At 43.2% G+C, this 17,161-nt stretch overlaps 1 protein-coding gene across 1 annotated transcript in view; it reads right to left on the minus strand.

Moving 5' to 3' along the window:
- Positions 1–17,161, minus strand: part of CPS1 (carbamoyl-phosphate synthase 1) — a 179,740-nt gene that overhangs the window by 48,353 nt on the left and 114,226 nt on the right. Inside the window, exons 16-25 of the mRNA XM_066189456.1 lie at positions 15,762–15,860; positions 14,994–15,089; positions 13,157–13,346; positions 11,935–12,092; positions 11,042–11,170; positions 8,439–8,583; positions 7,852–8,062; positions 6,599–6,797; positions 4,361–4,537; positions 145–263 (exon numbers count right to left, since the gene is read on the minus strand). Of these exons, the coding sequence (XP_066045553.1) occupies positions 145–263; positions 4,361–4,537; positions 6,599–6,797; positions 7,852–8,062; positions 8,439–8,583; positions 11,042–11,170; positions 11,935–12,092; positions 13,157–13,346; positions 14,994–15,089; positions 15,762–15,860 (1,523 nt within the window). The remainder of the gene's footprint in view (positions 1–144; positions 264–4,360; positions 4,538–6,598; positions 6,798–7,851; positions 8,063–8,438; positions 8,584–11,041; positions 11,171–11,934; positions 12,093–13,156; positions 13,347–14,993; positions 15,090–15,761; positions 15,861–17,161) is intronic.

Raw genomic sequence — 17,161 nt, forward strand, 5'->3', positions numbered from 1 at the left:
TGAGACCATGAACTGGGTTTTAAGACAACACTGTTTATTCCAAGCACTTGAATAAACTTCTCAGCATTGACTGCATCTGTGCTTACCATAAGTTTCTGAGCAGGATTCCCAGAAGGACTGTGTCCTAGGACAAGGCTTTTTTACCTGTTCACTTCCTTTAGGATCTTCTCCATGTCAGCAATGCTGCGCATCTTATACAGGAACCACTTGTCAATGGCTGTGAGTCTGTGAATGACATCCACGGGGACTTCATTGTCCAAGGCCTGCCAAAAACAGGACAGCACCAAACAGCCCCTTTAGCACAAATACACATCTGCAAATATCAAATATCTGCACTAATACAGATCCAGTCTCCAAACCAATAGCAGCAAGTATATATCATAAAGAAAAAAAGTTTTGTAAATCAAGCTGTCCAAATCAAATGTTCATCTACCTCCAGACCCTGTCTCCTGCAGCAGCAGAAACTGTGCCCCAGAAGGAGTGCAGGGAGGCACCAGCCACTTCTCCCTATGCTCTCTGGTTCCAAAAGCTGGCCTCTATTTCAGTGAGAAAGGTAATTTTGCTTCTCACAGAGCCAGCAGCCAGACAAGCTGATGGCAGCTAGGCTGGGTGACCACTGAGAACATGCTCAGCTAACTACAGGGAGCCACATTCAGGCTGCAGTGACCAGTCGTCCATCTGCACCTCTTGCCACTCAAGTTGCCTAAATCTCAGGCCCATTGCCAACCTCCTAGCTGCAAATGTAAAACTGGAAGCTCTAGATTCTCAGCTGTGAAGGAATGTTTTCCTTTGGAGCATAAATCTTGATATACCCTTGAAATACAGAGCTGAATCAAAGCATGTGGCCTTGCACTACCTCTAGATTCTCTCCCTCTACCTCAAGATAATGTCAAGACTATTCAAATTTCCCTTCTTTCTTGCTGGGGTTATTGATGGGGATTTTTGAAATCAATTCTTTACAGCCATGGGATAAAAAGGAACCCCACAGAGGTATTATTCATAAGACAATGGGTTACAAAACATCGTAATATTTAAAAAACCTCAGCACCTCAGAGAGCCCTCAATATGATGTATTTTCTATCAATGTAATTTCTTGGGTCTCATCAGTGGTATACAGTTACAACTCTCCTGACAAGGCAACTATAATCAACCATAATGATAATGCCAGCACGGTATCTTTGCTGAGCTGAAGTAATCAGGCTCATTAATTTCTTACCATGCTTAATTGTTTTCTTGCAGGGCAGCATCCCTGGAACAAAGCCAGAGCAATGCCATTGAAGAAAATTCTGGAATTAATCCAGGAATGAGCTTGGTCCACTGCACCACAGCATTATTACCCTGAGTTATGAAACTTCTGCACAATGTTGGTATCATCACCATGGGCCTCAGCAATGGGGAGATCTGCCAGCTCAGAGGAATGGGTGACTTCAGGGAGGCACCACCCACAAGGAAAAGGGATGGCCAGCAGCTCTCTGCAAAATACTGACACCACCTTCTGCCTTTTCTAAAGAATTCCCAAGAGGCAGCTTGCCTGTATCTCCGTCTTGCAATTATCCTCTTGTTCTGAGAGGTCACAACTGCTCACTGGAATATCCGTTGTGCTCATAAGCAGTGGTGAAAATCCCACATTAGTGGGATGTGATCAAATCATTTTTTCTGTTCATCTGTTTTTAAAAAACACATGCAGGCTTGCACATCTTCAGGATCTCCAATTCTCAGTCAATGGTCCCTCGGCCACACATACACACACACATACTATTAAGCTGGTTAGGACATTTTATTTCAAAATCCCAGGGATCTTCAAAGGAAACTGAAAAAAATGTATCCCTTCCACTCAGCCATCAGAGGAGGGGCAGAGAAAATCAACCATCTTCATTCCTGATGCATAAATCTGGAGACTGGGACAGAAGAATGAGTTTGGAGACATTTCTTGCTCCCTATCACTCCAGGGGCAAATCAGGTTTGTTCAGAGAGGCCCGGAATTCCAATGGCTTTCCTCTCTTTAAACCTACATGAAGGAGTACAGCCAAAACATACTATGGAGGCAGGAGGAGAGAGACACAGCAGGACAGGGTGACTTTAGAGCTCTGCTCAACTTCAAGAGCATCCCATCCCTTAGGGACTGGCCCATAGTGGGCAGCCAAGGGGTTTACAGGACTGCCTTCACACCAAGAGCCATGGAGCAAGCCTGGCCTCCGGGCCAAGCAATGGAGGACAGCTCAGCTGCCTTGTTTCCTCTAGGGCCAGCACCCTTGTTCCCTCAGTTCCATCCTGGCTCCTCACCAAAGAAAGTATTTAGCTGCCTCTGGATAGCAACACAAGTGCAAACTACACATCTGCAGTGTGGACAGCGAGGAGACCAGGGCCCTGGTGTGAAACAGAGTGTGCAGCGACTCCACAGCCTAAGCCCTCTGAGGCCACTTGCACACAAGCTTAAGAGGAGCAGAAAACACCTGACACAACCTGAGCATCCCTGCTCATCAGGCTGTTCCATCCTTGCAGCACTCCCACTCTAGCCAAGGAACAAGTCTCATCTATGTCAGCCTCTCTCCTGTGCCTTCTTTTACATGACAACAGGGAGCCCCGTTACAACAGCAACAGCTCTGAATGGCAGCTGGACTCCCTTTCCTTGCACCTGAACAGTTGCTGTTGTCATCATCCAGCAGGCAAAGGAGAGAGAAAAAGTAAAAAGCATTGGAGGGCTCACTGGTGGCATTGGAGGGGGGAGAAGACATATAAAATATAGCAAAGGTCTATCCTGTTTCAAACTGAGCTGATGGCTAACGGGGACTTACTGCTGGCTTTTACATGTCAACAAGCTGGGAAGGGATTTCCATGCAGACAGCCCCAGCTGCCAGAAGCACCTCTAACTTACACAGCTTGACTCAGTCAATAATGGGGATGAATTGGTGCACTGTGCTGGGCAGAGACAGCTCTTTATAAGGAGGGACTAGGAGTTTGTTCTTGCTTTTCCCAACAGATCCCAGTGAAAATATCAGCAGCTGGGAACACCCAGTGCTCAGTGGGACCCAAACTCGCCTTCATGTCCCCAGATTCCCTGTGTTAGCATGGGTCTAATTTTAATCTTTCATAAAATCTCTCGGAACCACTCAGAGACTCAAGAAGTCAGATTTTTCTCACAGTCACAAGAAAAAGGCTGTAATAAAACCCAAACACAGCTGCTGAAGGATGAAGACATGCACTTCCCCAGCTTGAAAAGCAAGAGAGAACAGCTGGACAAGCCACACATTTATAAAACACTTTGTGATTTTTCTTCAGGCCATTTATAAGAGGAACAGCTACATGAAAACCTTTTAACTAACACAGCACAGGCTCAGCTCCTCAGTCATGTGGAGGTGTAATGAGATGTACCTAGACATGAGCACAAAGGGCTTAAAGACTCCACACAAAGTCGGGGGCACAAAAAAGAGTAATTGGGCATTCCCTGCCAGGAAGCTTTGCAATCTTAAAAAAATCAAGCCAACAGGTAAGCAGGAGCTGTAAAAGACAGCTGTGCCCTCCTCTTCATAGAGGGTATGGACAGATGGACATTACCTGCAGCAAAACCAAAGTGTGGAATAGCATCTACCTTCTAAAGTAACTAACCCCACATTTACCACATGATATACACAGGCAAATACTGAGAAGAGGAAGGAAGAAATAAATTCACACCCTAGTCCCCTTACAATAACACTCCCTGTTACACAGATTCCTTCAAGGCTGAAGTGATTTGACCAATGTGACAGGAGAGGGGTCAATAGAATGCTACAGGAAGCTAAGCTGGTTTTGAGGAACAGGGGATTTCTTGTCTGTGAAATTTAACACAGACTTATGCAGTTCTTTTAGTTTCAAGCCCATAGTAATGCAACCATTGCAAGTAGACAGTGCTCTCACACACTGCAGCTTGCCATTCTTTATCATCCTTTGTTTCAGTTCTCAAAAGGATCTTAATTTATTCCTTTGTAATTTGCAAAACTGACCAATTTTGACTGGCACTTACACTAGTGTAAATCAGGCCTAAACACTAGCCAATGTTTAGCAGACAAATATAATAACACAGGAGAGGAAAGTAATCGAGGTGTCCACCGGCACTCAGCTACAAACTAAAGTAACACGACACCAGAACGCACCTGATGCTAAATGCAATGAGCACAGGCTAAGATTGTACCACCAAAAGGCCAGTTCAGCTGAGTGGAAGATGCAGAAAGCATAAGCAAGAATCCTATTCAAAGCACTCCCAGTGAGCTTGAGAGAGGAAAGCAAGGGAATGAAGAATACTCAGCCTTTGTCACCTCAGTTGACCCAATCCGGTAGCTCCAATTGAAGGGAAGTAATTCAAGGTCTTTTTATCTTTTGTTACCTTGGCTATTGCGTATATCCGAGTGCTGGATGGCTCAGAGAGCTCCTTCTGCAGATCTACAACGGCTGGCCAGGCTTTATTCATAGGCAGGTGTGAAACAAAGCCATCTACTGAGGGGTGGCACATCCTCAGGGCCTTCTGGAAGCTCTCTTCAAAGGTGCGGCCGATAGCCATGACCTGTAAGGGAGAGCACAGCCACGTGAGCCACACTGAGCCCTGGCCAACAGAGTGGGGAGAAATACAGCCACAAACACCAGCACACAGAGACAGGGCAGCCTTTGGACTCCTCCCTAAGACAGTCCTGCTGGCTGTAAGGTGCAGCTGACTGAGCCTTGGGAGCCCCACTGCTAGATCTGCCTCTCCTTATGGGATCAGTGAGGAGTTCTGGACATGTAAGTGCTTTTGGTTTCCACCTCCCTGTCTGTAACACACAGAGGGATGCTGCTCTCCTCTGTAAACTGCTTTAAGGGGAGTGCTCTGGTAGAGGGAAACATTATGCAGCAGCATGGGTATAGTAATATAAAAGAGTATTTCTGTTTAACAGCCAGTTAGAGATAGAAACTCACAGTGTGAATTTTAAGGTTCAGGAGAAATCTGCTCCTCTTCCTTTAAATTACAGTTAACAGTAACTCTCCCCTGTGAGAGTTCTCTTAAATGATTACTCCTCCTTGGTGTAGCAGCACTGGGGTTTCCCTCCTTCAGTCTTGACACCATATCTAATAAGAAAACAAGCCTTTCTGTCTAGAAACCTGTGAGGTAACAGAGCCCTTTCTCAAACTTTTACATTTTTATTTTCCAGAGCAGTGAGACCTTAAGAGCATAAAAATCTTCTCAAACACACAGCTGAAAAATGTCAAAAGAAAAAATAACATTGCTTTCTCTTTTCTCACAGCTCCAGGCCCACTGCCCAGCACAACAGAGCTCAGAAAAAAGCCAGGCCAGGCCAGACTGTTCAATTAATAAAAATGCAGTAGGTGCTGTGATCTGGCTTCAAGTTCAGGCCTGGGGAGATGACTGTGCCATACTAATAGAGACACAGTGGCAAGAAACTCTTTGCTTCAAAGACTCTGTCTCCTACCAACAGGTCCTGAAGATTAACCTTCTTCCTCAGTACCCCCACCAGCTGCAAACTGCATCCCTTGGGCTTCTCCATCCCTGCTTCAGCTCACCTGCACTGTCAGGGCACTGACTCTGCCTGAATCTCTGTCCTGCCTTTACCCAGCATCCTGCCTGGAAAAGGACACAGGTTCAGGCACTTCTGTGACATCTGAACACTGGAAGGACTCAACATCTCCTTCTGCAAACGTGTATGGCCAGGATGTTTCACAGCTGATGGTGCAACTGTATTTAGGAACTCCAGTACTACAGAATAGTCCCAAAACCCCTAAGAGAGGGTTAATATCAGGAAGCATCATCTCACTGAAAACAAAAAACCCACCTCATTACCATCAAAAGCCAAAGCTGCCAATGGAAGATCAAATTCTAATTAATCTTTCCAGTTCTGATGAAGGCTTCTTATTCAATGACAACAATGATATTAGGAATGTCTTGCATATCAAAATAATTTAATAAAATAGCTATTTGAAAAGGCAACCGAAAAAATACACAAGTAATTATTTTGCTTTGGTAGCTGATATGTAATTAACTAATTAAGTGGGTAATTCACTATTTTGCTTCATTCTCCCCTTCTTAAAACAAGCTCTGAAAATACTGTTACTGACCAGACATCTTAAAATCTTAAAAGAGACTTCATCTCTAAAAGAAGTCAAAACTTGAGAGCAAGATGACAATTTGTGTTTGGATTTCAAGAGAAGAAATAGGCTGAGATCTCTCATATGGTTTTAACACAGAGGACAAATAACTTGGCCACAGCTGAAAGCTGTGGCTCATGGGCACCACTGAAAACCTTAACACACTACTCCTGGTGAAATTATACTGTAATTAACCAGAATCTCAAACTAAAAAAAGCTCTGAGAGCCCTGGAGTGAGTGTTAAGAATGAAGTCAACCCCAGGTGGTCTATAATGATTTCTTCCTTTTGAAGCCAAACCATTTATGAATCCACACTGTGATATCCAACATTACACAGTCCTAACTAATTTCCATAATTATAGTACTGGATAAAAATCATTTGAGCTTAATATATATCCTCAAATTCATTGTGTCCTTGAAGATAGACATTCTGATGGTTTCCAAGTAAGAGAGATGGTGGCATGGAAGGTGAGAGTCTTGCACCCACCTCTCCCACGCTCTTCATGGAGCTCCCAATGCGGTTGGAGGTGTGCTGAAAACGGTCCAGATCCCAGCGGGGGATCTTGGTCACAACGTAATCGAGGCTGGGCTCAAAGCAAGCAGAGGTTTTCCCAGTCACCACATTCTTGATTTCTGGCAGGGGAATCCCCAAGGCAATTTTGGCAGCAATGAATGCTAGTGGATACCTGTCATGGAGGAGAAGTAGAGAAGAGTGGAAAGAACTTTGCGTTTGCAAATCCCAGGGGTGGATCCAATGAAACAGCTTTGAGGTGATCTTCCCTCCTCAACACAATGGAAGGCTCCTGTGCTCAAGCACAGCAGGACGCATGCAGCCTCCTGCCTCAGCACATTGCAGAGCTACCTCCCTAGATCTGGGACTTGCTTATTCATCCACCATACCACCCCTTTCAGTAGCTGTCACATCCACGGTGAGCCCACTATAACAGATATGTTTAGCTGCAAGTCTGTCATCCAAAAAGAAAACAATCAAACACCCACTGTCCAACAACATGGCTTATCTCCAGCCTGCTCTGGCCCTTAAATAACCATAAGAGTTGTTGAGAACTGCAAATTAGAGATTAATTTGTGCCTCTCAACAGCATCTGCAAAGTGCAATTAAGAAGCCAATTTTTAAACAGCCTGCTTTGACCATCCTTATCTTGATTAGTTTATGATTAGCCAACAAAACAAAGGCAGCTAGCAATGCCATTTGCATCAATCTGACAGACAGCTCATTAATAACTGTGCCCTCTGGGTCCCAGAGATGATTTGCAGCCAACATATGGATACAGTGGATGTGCTTTGTAAGGATTAGGCTCCCACACACGTGCCTCCTGGGAGTTTTTCCATTTGTAGTAACAGCATCAGCAGGCTGGAATGACCTGGAGGGCTCACTAACCCCAGCCTCCATCTCCCAGCAGGACCAACTCTCCAAGGGTCAAACCTAACAGATGCTGACAAGAGCTGTTCTTAGAAGCTTCCCATGCAGAAATCTGTACCTTACTGACCTGACTGCTCCAGAATTCTCTCTTAACACCCAACTTCAGTCTTCCTGAATGAAAATGTGGCTACAACTCCATGTTTTAACTACACGGAAGGCAGATGCCAGAATTCTTTTTCGTTGTAGCTGTCACCTACTTATTTAAATAATATATTGATTCAAATTCCTTCTTCTTCTCAATTTTTTGTTTATTCATTTGTTTGTCCTGTAACATTTTAATTTTTTTAAAATAATCTTACCCTGTCGCCTTGGAAGCCAAAGCTGAGCTCCTGGAGAGTCTGGCATTAACTTCAATGACGTAGTAGTCCAGGGAAGTTGGATGCAGAGCAAACTGGATATTACATTCTCCCACAATGCCCAAATGTCGGACAACTTTGATGGCACGATCTCTCAGCATCTGAAACTCCTCATTACTGAGTGTCTGGCTTGGAGCCACTACAACAGAATCTCCTGTTTGTCACAAGGTAGCAGAGAAGGGAAATGAGAAGCAGCTCAGCAGCAGTAAATTGTGGCCGCACAAGTCACTGTGCTAACCCACTACTAGTGATGACATTACCAGGGATTACAACTTGTGCATGCACAGCTGATGAAGAGCACAGATAGTCACAGATAGTTAGAAGCCCAGAGTTGGAGACAGGCTAGGAAATCTTACGGAAAACACAACCACAGGTGTAGGTTTAGTCTGTTTCACACCCTATCTGGCTGTATTCAGGACCTGGACAGTATTTTTTTGTCCCACTTAATCAATCACAAAGCTCCGTCAATAACACCAGACAGAAGGGCACTGCATCAAAAAGCCATTGAGCCACCCTGTGCCCCAGCCTACCTGTGTGGACGCCCATAGCATCAATGTTCTCCATGTTGCAGACAGCGATACAGTTATCAGCAGCGTCTCTCACCACTTCATACTCTATCTCCTTCCAGCCAACAACTGACTTTTCCACCAGAATTTGGTTAGTCATTGCAAATGCCTGGGAATAGGTTAGGAAAAATAAACACCAAAAAACCCCTACAACACACTACAAAAACCCTCACCAAACCCCTTATTAAACCATATTGCACATTTAAGACTTCTGTGACTTATCTCCAGACATCCCAGACCAAAGGAAAGATGAAAATAAGTAAAGTTTATAACATTGATAACAAGCACTTTCTATTTCTTTCTTTCCTTCTTTCTTCCTTTTTTTCTTAAAAATTGCTTTACTGTGATTTGAAAGGCACGTTTGAAAATATTTATGTGATATGATGGGGGAACAATATATAAATAACAAATAGGAATATAAAAGCATCTAAAGCTTCAATCATGCAACAGACATGTTTTTATGTGGGCAGCCCCAAGGACTTCAATAGGAGAATGCTGCAAAGAGCAAAATGACTGAGTGATGGGAGTGTAGGTGCCAGCAAACACTATGTAATTAATAGCATTAATAATGCTGCTTGTCATTGGGATGATTTATGCTTAAACTAATCCTGAAAGTATTCCTCAGCACATGAGGCAAAAATGAAAAATGCAGTTGTTGGTAAATGAGCATGATCTAAGCAAATACATGGCCTTAATATTAACAGATAGAAAACACTAATCAATACTCGCTTAAAACCCCAGAAAGTGATGGGCACATTATCAATCCATCCTTTAGCAAAGCTTCTTGTTATAATGCTGCCCATGAACTGGCTCTTCAGTCTGGTCCCATCCGTCATTAACTCAAGCTGCTACTTAAACGTTGCCCTTAGCTCAGTTGCCAAAATCACACACAAAAAAAGAAAAAAAGGTTTGAGGAATGGCACTTCACGCCCGGCCTAAGCAGGCACTGCCTTGCTGGGGGTGTAGCAGGAACGCCTAAGCACTGCTGCAAACCAGTGCTGGATGGATGCTCCTGTATCTGGTGCCTTCTCTCACTCAATGAGCAGACTCAGGAGGCACGACCTCAAGGCCAGGGCAGCTGAACTCGCTGTGCAATCAAACAGTGTTCAGTTTTCTGAATTATAAACAGTTCAGTGCAGTGCCTGAAAAGCCAGTTCACTGAATTACTACAGACCATCTTCGTAACTGCTGGGCTGTGGGAATGAGCATCCAAATTTGAGTTAATTCAACAAGGCCCAAATTGGTTTTCACTGTGAATTTTGAAATAGCAGTACTGAACTGGGAGGTGCTGTAGACTCTCTGAGGGACAGGAGGCCTTGCAGAGAGATCCAGATCAATTTTAGCATTAAGCCATGATTAATGGGATGACATTTAACAAGTAGAAATGCCAGACTTCAAACCTAGGATGAAGTAACACCTGGCAGAAGCCGTAACTGGGAACAGCCCTGCAGACAGGAATCTGAGGATGCTGGTAGGCAGCAGGCTTACTTTTTTAAAGAAACACAATGTGCTGATCAAAACCAGGCTCTCCTGCTGAAACAACAGGGTTTTCCTACTGAAAAAAAGCTTTGATATAAACCTGTCAGACAGCTGCACTCCCAGGGTTTATGGGTGAATTTCTGCTTCCTCCAAACACAGCCCACGAGTGAGCCTGAGTAAGTGACACGTTTCCAACCTCACCATGGATCTGTAAGGTGGAGTTCTGCCCCCCTGCCTCCCCCACATGCTCCAGTCCTGTCCCCTGAGCCTCTCACGGCTGACACTGCCCAAGCAGTGTTTGTTCAGCAGACCCAAAGTCTGTTTGCATGGCAGCAGAGGTGAGGAACATAAAGAGCTCATTTGCACATAAAGCTTTTAGTGGCATCTGCAGTATTTCTTTCTAGACGTAAGTGGAAGATTAAGAGGCTCAGAAAACCAGGGAAAGACAAACCCAAGAATTCTAGAGACCCATAGGGATAGAGTTTTATTTCCTGAAATTCTCCATTTTTGACAAGGAAAAAAGCTTTTAATTTGTTTTCCCCAACTATCAGTCTACTTTTCACAGCAAATGTTTAAACAATCCCAGATTTTCTAAAGAAAAAAAAAACTGTCTTCATTGCCAGAGACAGCTGATAGTTGTCAAATTATGAGGTGTCATCCTGCTAAATGAGCTTTTGACCTAGGAAAATTACCATCTTTAGACAACAACACAGAAGAGGCCCAAGACTCCCAGCTCTTCTGTCCCTAAGACCGCATTATTATTCAGCAATTCAAATGTTTCAACTTCCCTGACACTGTTCATAATCATTTATTCTTGAAAGTAGGTGAATACAGGTCAAGACGTTTCTTTTCAGACCAAAACTGCTGAAAAACTTGCTCAAATTTTGACTTGTTTGTCATGAATTTAAAAGATCTGTCATTGAGCCATTTTCCTTATCTGTCAGCAGGAATTATGAAAAGAGGGCAGTTCCTAACCAGATAAGATGAAATGTAAGGTATGTACAATTCCAGTGTCTAAGACATTAGAATAGCATTTTAGAAAATCAGATGTTCAGGTCTATTCCCCGAGTTTGCAGTTCCAGGCATACCTTCGTACCAAGGTCCAGCAAAGTTTCCTTGTCAGGACATATGCCAGAGCCCAGGCCACCAAGGGCATAGGCAGAACGTATCATGACAGGATAGCAGATCTTCTCAGCTGCCTTCAGAGCATCTTCAACCTTAAAGGAGAGGGGAATACATTGCAGAAATAGATAGCAATTCAGATGAATAAAGTCTTCAGCTCTGGTTACAAGGTTAACTGGAAATCCCATCAGTGAGACACTAAACTGTTTGAAGATAAAATGAAAATAATAGAAGTTCACTTCATAATATTCCCTTTTTCTGCCAAACAGCAGAAAGCTGGAACATGCACTTAAGGAGGTGACTTCTGTCCTTAGCTGGAGGTGGGCTTCCTTGCTGACCTGCCATTGACAATGTCCTTGCATGATCTGTCTTCAGAGACTTCAGCACGAAATAACCCCTCCTAAAGGCATCTCAGTTTAAGGCCTGTTTGATTTCCTCCAAACTTGAACAGACCTTTCCAGCAAAACCAAATTTTATGTTTTCATATTCCCATCCTCAAGAAAGATTTCAATACTGCTGATTTTGTGGACCTCGAATCCTAACTCTAAATGCCTTGTATCTGATTTAAGAAATGTACCCCTGACATGTCACATACTTTTGTGCTGCAGCACAGGAGTCACCCCAATATAATTTACTTTTCTTGTCCATTGGTAAATTAGGTTAAGTTTTCACAGTGCTTAATTGCATTTTCACTCATTTTAAATCATTATTTAAATCAGCATTAATCACCAAGGAGCGCTGCACACACTGCAGCATCCACAGTTGCATTCCCTTTTCCCTCTACAAAATGAGAAATATTTTTATTAAGTCCAATGGGCAACAGTAATAGCAATCACATCTTCAAATTCATCTGATTTACCGATTCCACTGCAAGGCTGGGAGCAATCTTTTCATTTAGCTCAGTCAGTTTATCAGAAAAAAGCTTTCTGTCCTCTGTAGCCATGATGGATTCAACTGAGGTGCCAAGGACCTTCACACCATACTGCTGCAGTACTCCTTGCTTGAAGAGTTCCACTCCTGCAGAGTGAACAAAGACACAGTTCTGAGGACTGACAGCAGATGAAGAATCATAGAGGCTCAGAAGGGCAGAATGGTTTGGGTTGGAAGAAACCATAAAGCTCATCTCATTCCAACCCCCTGCCATGGGCAGGGACATCTTCCACTAGACCAGGCTGCTCCAAGCACCATCCCAGCTGGCTTTGGATACTTCCAGGGATCCAAGAGCAGCCACAGCTTCTCTGGGCAACCTGTGCCAGGGCCTCACCTCCCTCACAGACAAGAATTTGGAAAACTTAGAACAAAGAAAGTATTCAAAAGATATCTGATTAGCTGACAACTTTTCTGGCCTCCAGTCCACAGCTAATTTTTTTTTTTTTTTTTTTCCAGAACTCCTAACCATAACATGAAATTTTCCATCCTCAAATCTATGAAACCTGGGATAATACTACAGTTGCTGCTTGGCCATCATCTGCACCACAGAGCAAAGCAGCACAGAGGAACGTTGGTGCAAGAAGTTCTATGAAGGTAACTTTTCCTTTTGATCTCTGCCTCAAGGTAGGCAAAATATCTCAAATCCATCTATGGTAACTAAGATTTAAGATGAAAAGCAGGACATATGAATTACTTTAAAGTACCAAACCCAGCAATGAGATGTTAAGTTCACAGCTTAGGAATGACTCACTCCCCCATGGTTGGTATCTCTGCCTCTATCCCTCAGTAACCTGGCCAATATGTGAGGTATGTGGGGCTTGGATGCTTGCACAAATAAAATCCGCAGAACATGTGGTAGAATCACAGAATCATCCAGGTTGGAAAAGACCTTTAAGATCAACGAGTCCAATGTTACCATTAAATCATGTCCCCAGGAACCACAACCACACACCTTTTGAGCACTTCCAGACTGTTTCAATGCCTGACCTTCCTTTCAGTGCAGAATTTTTTTCCTAATATCCAATCTAAACCTCCCCTGGTGCAACTGGAGGTCATTTCCTCTGGTCCTGTCCCTTATCACTTTACGTGTTACCTGATAAAAACCATGGTTGGGCCTGCATGGAGTGCCAAGGCACCTGTATCACACTCACCACAGTTGAGAGCAGTCTGGCCACCCATGCCCAGAATCAATCCATCGGGACGCTCTGCCTTGATGACCTCCATGACAAACTGTGGGGTGATGGGGAGGAAGTAGACAGCATCAGCCTGCTTTAAGCCAGTCTCATTGGTCTGCACTGAAGCAATATTGGGATTCATGAGGACAACTTTCACGTTTTCTTCCTGAAAATTTGAAATCTGTGTTAAAAGTAGGCACATGTGGGGAAAAAATTACCAACAGCAGCAGAACCAGCAAGAAGAGAAGGGGTTAATCAAGCAGTTTACCAACAGCAGAATTTAAAAAATTATGTACTGTCCTACAAGAGACTTCTGGTCTGAAGGCTGAGCTAATGCCAATTCTTTACTTTTGTGCCTGTGAATCTTGAGGGAACGGAGATTCCCACATGATTCAGAAATTCGATTGAAATTGTTTAACACATTTAGGAGTTATACAGGAGAGACAGGTACAAACTCCAGCATACTCATGTCTGTCTTCCTTTGGATGTCAGATTAAAGGTGCCAAAACAAAAAATTTAATCAAAAGCTAATCTTTTCTTGCCAAGAACTAGGTCTTTGAAGTTTTCAGACTCTTGTACCAACTAGTAATAGCAACAAAAATATTTTTTTTCTTTGATTTTCCATAGAAATACTTTATTGTCCTGGTATTATCAGTTTAAAAATCTCATCCCATAACTTTTTTTTAATGATGTTGCACATATTAAAAGACAAACTCTGCCTTTCTAAGCAAGATGAAGGTTAGCCAAAATTTTACTCTGCTCTTTCTCTGTCACAGATGAGAAACTGAGATGGAGGGATAATAGATAATAAAGTTTATTTGTTCCCTGCTGTAACAGCCTTGCCACTCTTTAGCTGCACACAGAAATGCACTAGTTTGCTCATTAATAGAAAATTCTGAGTCAGAGCTGAGCAGATCAATCCTCCTCACTCTTGAACACACAATGAGGAAACCAACCAAGTTTTGCTAAAATTGATGAGTGTGGGAAAGCTTAAAAAACACATCAACCACATGCAGTAGACATGCAGACACAGAAATTGTTCTGCTGCTTTGTTGGAAAGGTAGACTGAAAAGTGCAAAGTCTGGGGCCTCATTTTTACAGGAACTCATTCTAATCTCTATCAGCTTCATATAAGGCTATCATCTCATCCGACGGCAGCTGTTACTTCTGCTCTGACTCTGTCAGGCCTCTGCAAGCTCCCCTTTTCTTCTTCACATGAACTTGGGGCCCAGGTAACTCTTACATTACCAGTAATAACCTTGTCACAGGACATTCTACCCTTCCACACCTTCTCCTAGCACGAACTTTTGCCCTAGTAACCTTTCTAGGACCGGTTCTGGAAACTAAACTTGACGTATATGACCTTTACAAAGTTCATCCCATTTCAAATAAATACCATTTAGAAAACCTGCCTTCATGAGGGGTTCTTTAGTATAGCAGTAGCCAAGTGTTCAGGTGTTATTGGTTGTCTACTTTGCATGTGTTGACACATCACAGAAGTTCCAGGTTTTCAGCTCAGGTACATCTGATCATATTCCTCCTCCTCCATTGCCACTCAGTTTAACAAGCCACACATCACAAACAACAAACTGCTTGAAGACTGTGAAGGAAACCCCAAGAACATCTGTTTGGATGATAATTCTGAGAGGTTGACTTACGTCACTCAACCAGCAAGCTCAACAACAGAAATTGCTAATTTTCCCTACGGTCATTTATCCTCACCAGCTTCCCTGCCCCAGCTGGACACAGTTGGAGGCTCAGTTTAGCTGTGAGAAGGGAAAGATGAGGTAGTATTTTCACAGTATCTCCTTACCTTCAGGGCTTTCACAGCCTGCGATCCAGAGTAATCAAATTCCCCAGCCTGACCAATTGAGAGACCCCCGGATCCTAGAATGAGAACCTTGGAGACCTGCAAATGTCAAATGGCATGAAAACAATCAGTCCCAATGCAGTGGATGTTGACATGAACAGAGACTGTGCAGCACTGAACAGCCTTAAATCACAGAACATAAGTTTTCAAAAGAGAAATCACTTTCCAAATCACCTCAGTTTTACTTCTTAGAGTATTTCTACTGGAATTCTGTATATCTCCATTTAGAGAAACATGTGACTCATGTATAGGGCATACAATAAACACGTTCATTGTATCGTGCTTATAGACAACCATACCTCACTTTGGCTGCCCACAAAATCCTGCTGCCTCTAAGACAGCAAAACTGTCTGAAATTCAACTCACGTTAGGAATTTCAGTCTTATTTGCTAAGCAACTGAGCACCAACATTATCCTGCTGGCATGAAATCTCATGGCCAGATTATCCCAGGGCACCTCATTATACTGCTATGAGAGTACCTTTCTCAGGAGATCTGCAAAGAAAATACATGAAACATCAGAACTTAAAACTCCTTCAAAGAAAACAGAGTTAACACAAGAGAGGCCAGATGACTGTGAGATAAGCAGCTGTCCGGACTTTTATAAGAGAAGCCTCCTTCGACTTCCATGTGCTATTTTGTGCCCTGGGTTCAGTAGGAATTAACTAGTTCCCAGCCTCACTGACAGGCATGAAAATATCTGTACACTGACCTCCACTCTAGAAGCTGTCACTCCAGCCTTGGGAAGGACCGAGGGAATGGTGGTGCCTTTCCCTCTCTTAACCAGGGAAATAAATGAATCAAATAGGAACTAGGAAAAACAAATACATGTATTTACTGCCAAAGTTGAACTAAATATAAACCAAGAAAAGAAGGAAAAACCAGGGCATTTGTGAACTCATGCAATCAGCTCTGCTCTGCTGCCTTCAGCAGGCAGATTTACACCACCTCAGAAGAGAAGATCATTATTTGAAATTTATATAACAACTTCGACATATCTGACAAAGCTGCATTCAAAAAAGTGAGGTCATAATCAGGAAGAAAACACACATCAATCATGTCTGTGTGCTCTGCTTCTGTGGGGCTGCCAGTGCAACGAGTGAACGTGCATCAAAAGCTAAAACGCAGAAGAGCATTCACTGAACCAGCTCAGGGAACCATCTGGAATGGTTCCTACTACAGAGCAGAGCTCTGAGCAGGGATAGCTAAACATCAGTTGTGCAAAATCAGCGTTGTCCTCCCAGAGGAGGTCCCAGGGCAGCTGTCAGAAAAGTGCTCTCCAAGCAGGCAGGGCAGGCAGGCAGCAGGATCCTCACTGGAATCAGGCAGTGGGACAGGGTTCCCACCCACCTCACACCCGCCAGGCTTCTGCCACACAGCCTCTGAGGCTGGCTGATTGCTGGGAATTACCTGTGGAAGGAGTATGGATGGGTCCTGCAAGCCTATCAGGATGGGCACTATGTTATCAAACTATCCCAGCGGTGGGAGTGCACAGCCTTGGAAAGGACACACAGCTGAGTTTTTTGAAGTCTCTGACATACACCAGTCAATCAGAATGCTATGAAAGTTCCTGACATCAAGAGATTTACTTGCAGATTTAATCAACATCATCAAATTAAGATTAAAATAAGCATTTCTAGGTATTCTTCCATCTTCGTCTCTCAGGAAATGCTAAATAGTTTATTTATGTTCAGACATGCTTCCTCTGCCTTGCACATCCCCTGACACTGCTTAGTCATATTCTGTGACTATGCAACCAGTTGTTACAGAATTTGTGTGAAGTCACAGACGGGGGATTAAAATTTCATTTCACTTAGGAGAACCAGAGTGAGGAAGTATGAATCCATTTACATAACTCTACAGTAATTATAAAATTTGAAAGTGGAACTAAAGTGTATTAGAAAGTTAATGATTTTATTACAAAGCATCTGGCTAGTATTTTTTCCTGTTATGATAAAATTCTATTCCTTTTGCAGTCTCTTTTGCAAGAGATTTGAGCCTGATCCTGCAAAGGCTTAAGCAGTTTAGTAACTCCCAATACAGAGATAATTCTACCAGGACCCAATAGATACACATCATATGAATGGAATCACTGATCCAAAGCTCTAAGAA

This window comes from Chamaea fasciata, unplaced genomic scaffold (assembly GCF_029207755.1).
Source record: "Chamaea fasciata isolate MVZ Bird 193981 ecotype frontalis unplaced genomic scaffold, bChaFas1.0.hap1 SCAF_8, whole genome shotgun sequence".
NCBI lineage: Eukaryota > Metazoa > Chordata > Aves > Passeriformes > Sylviidae > Chamaea > Chamaea fasciata.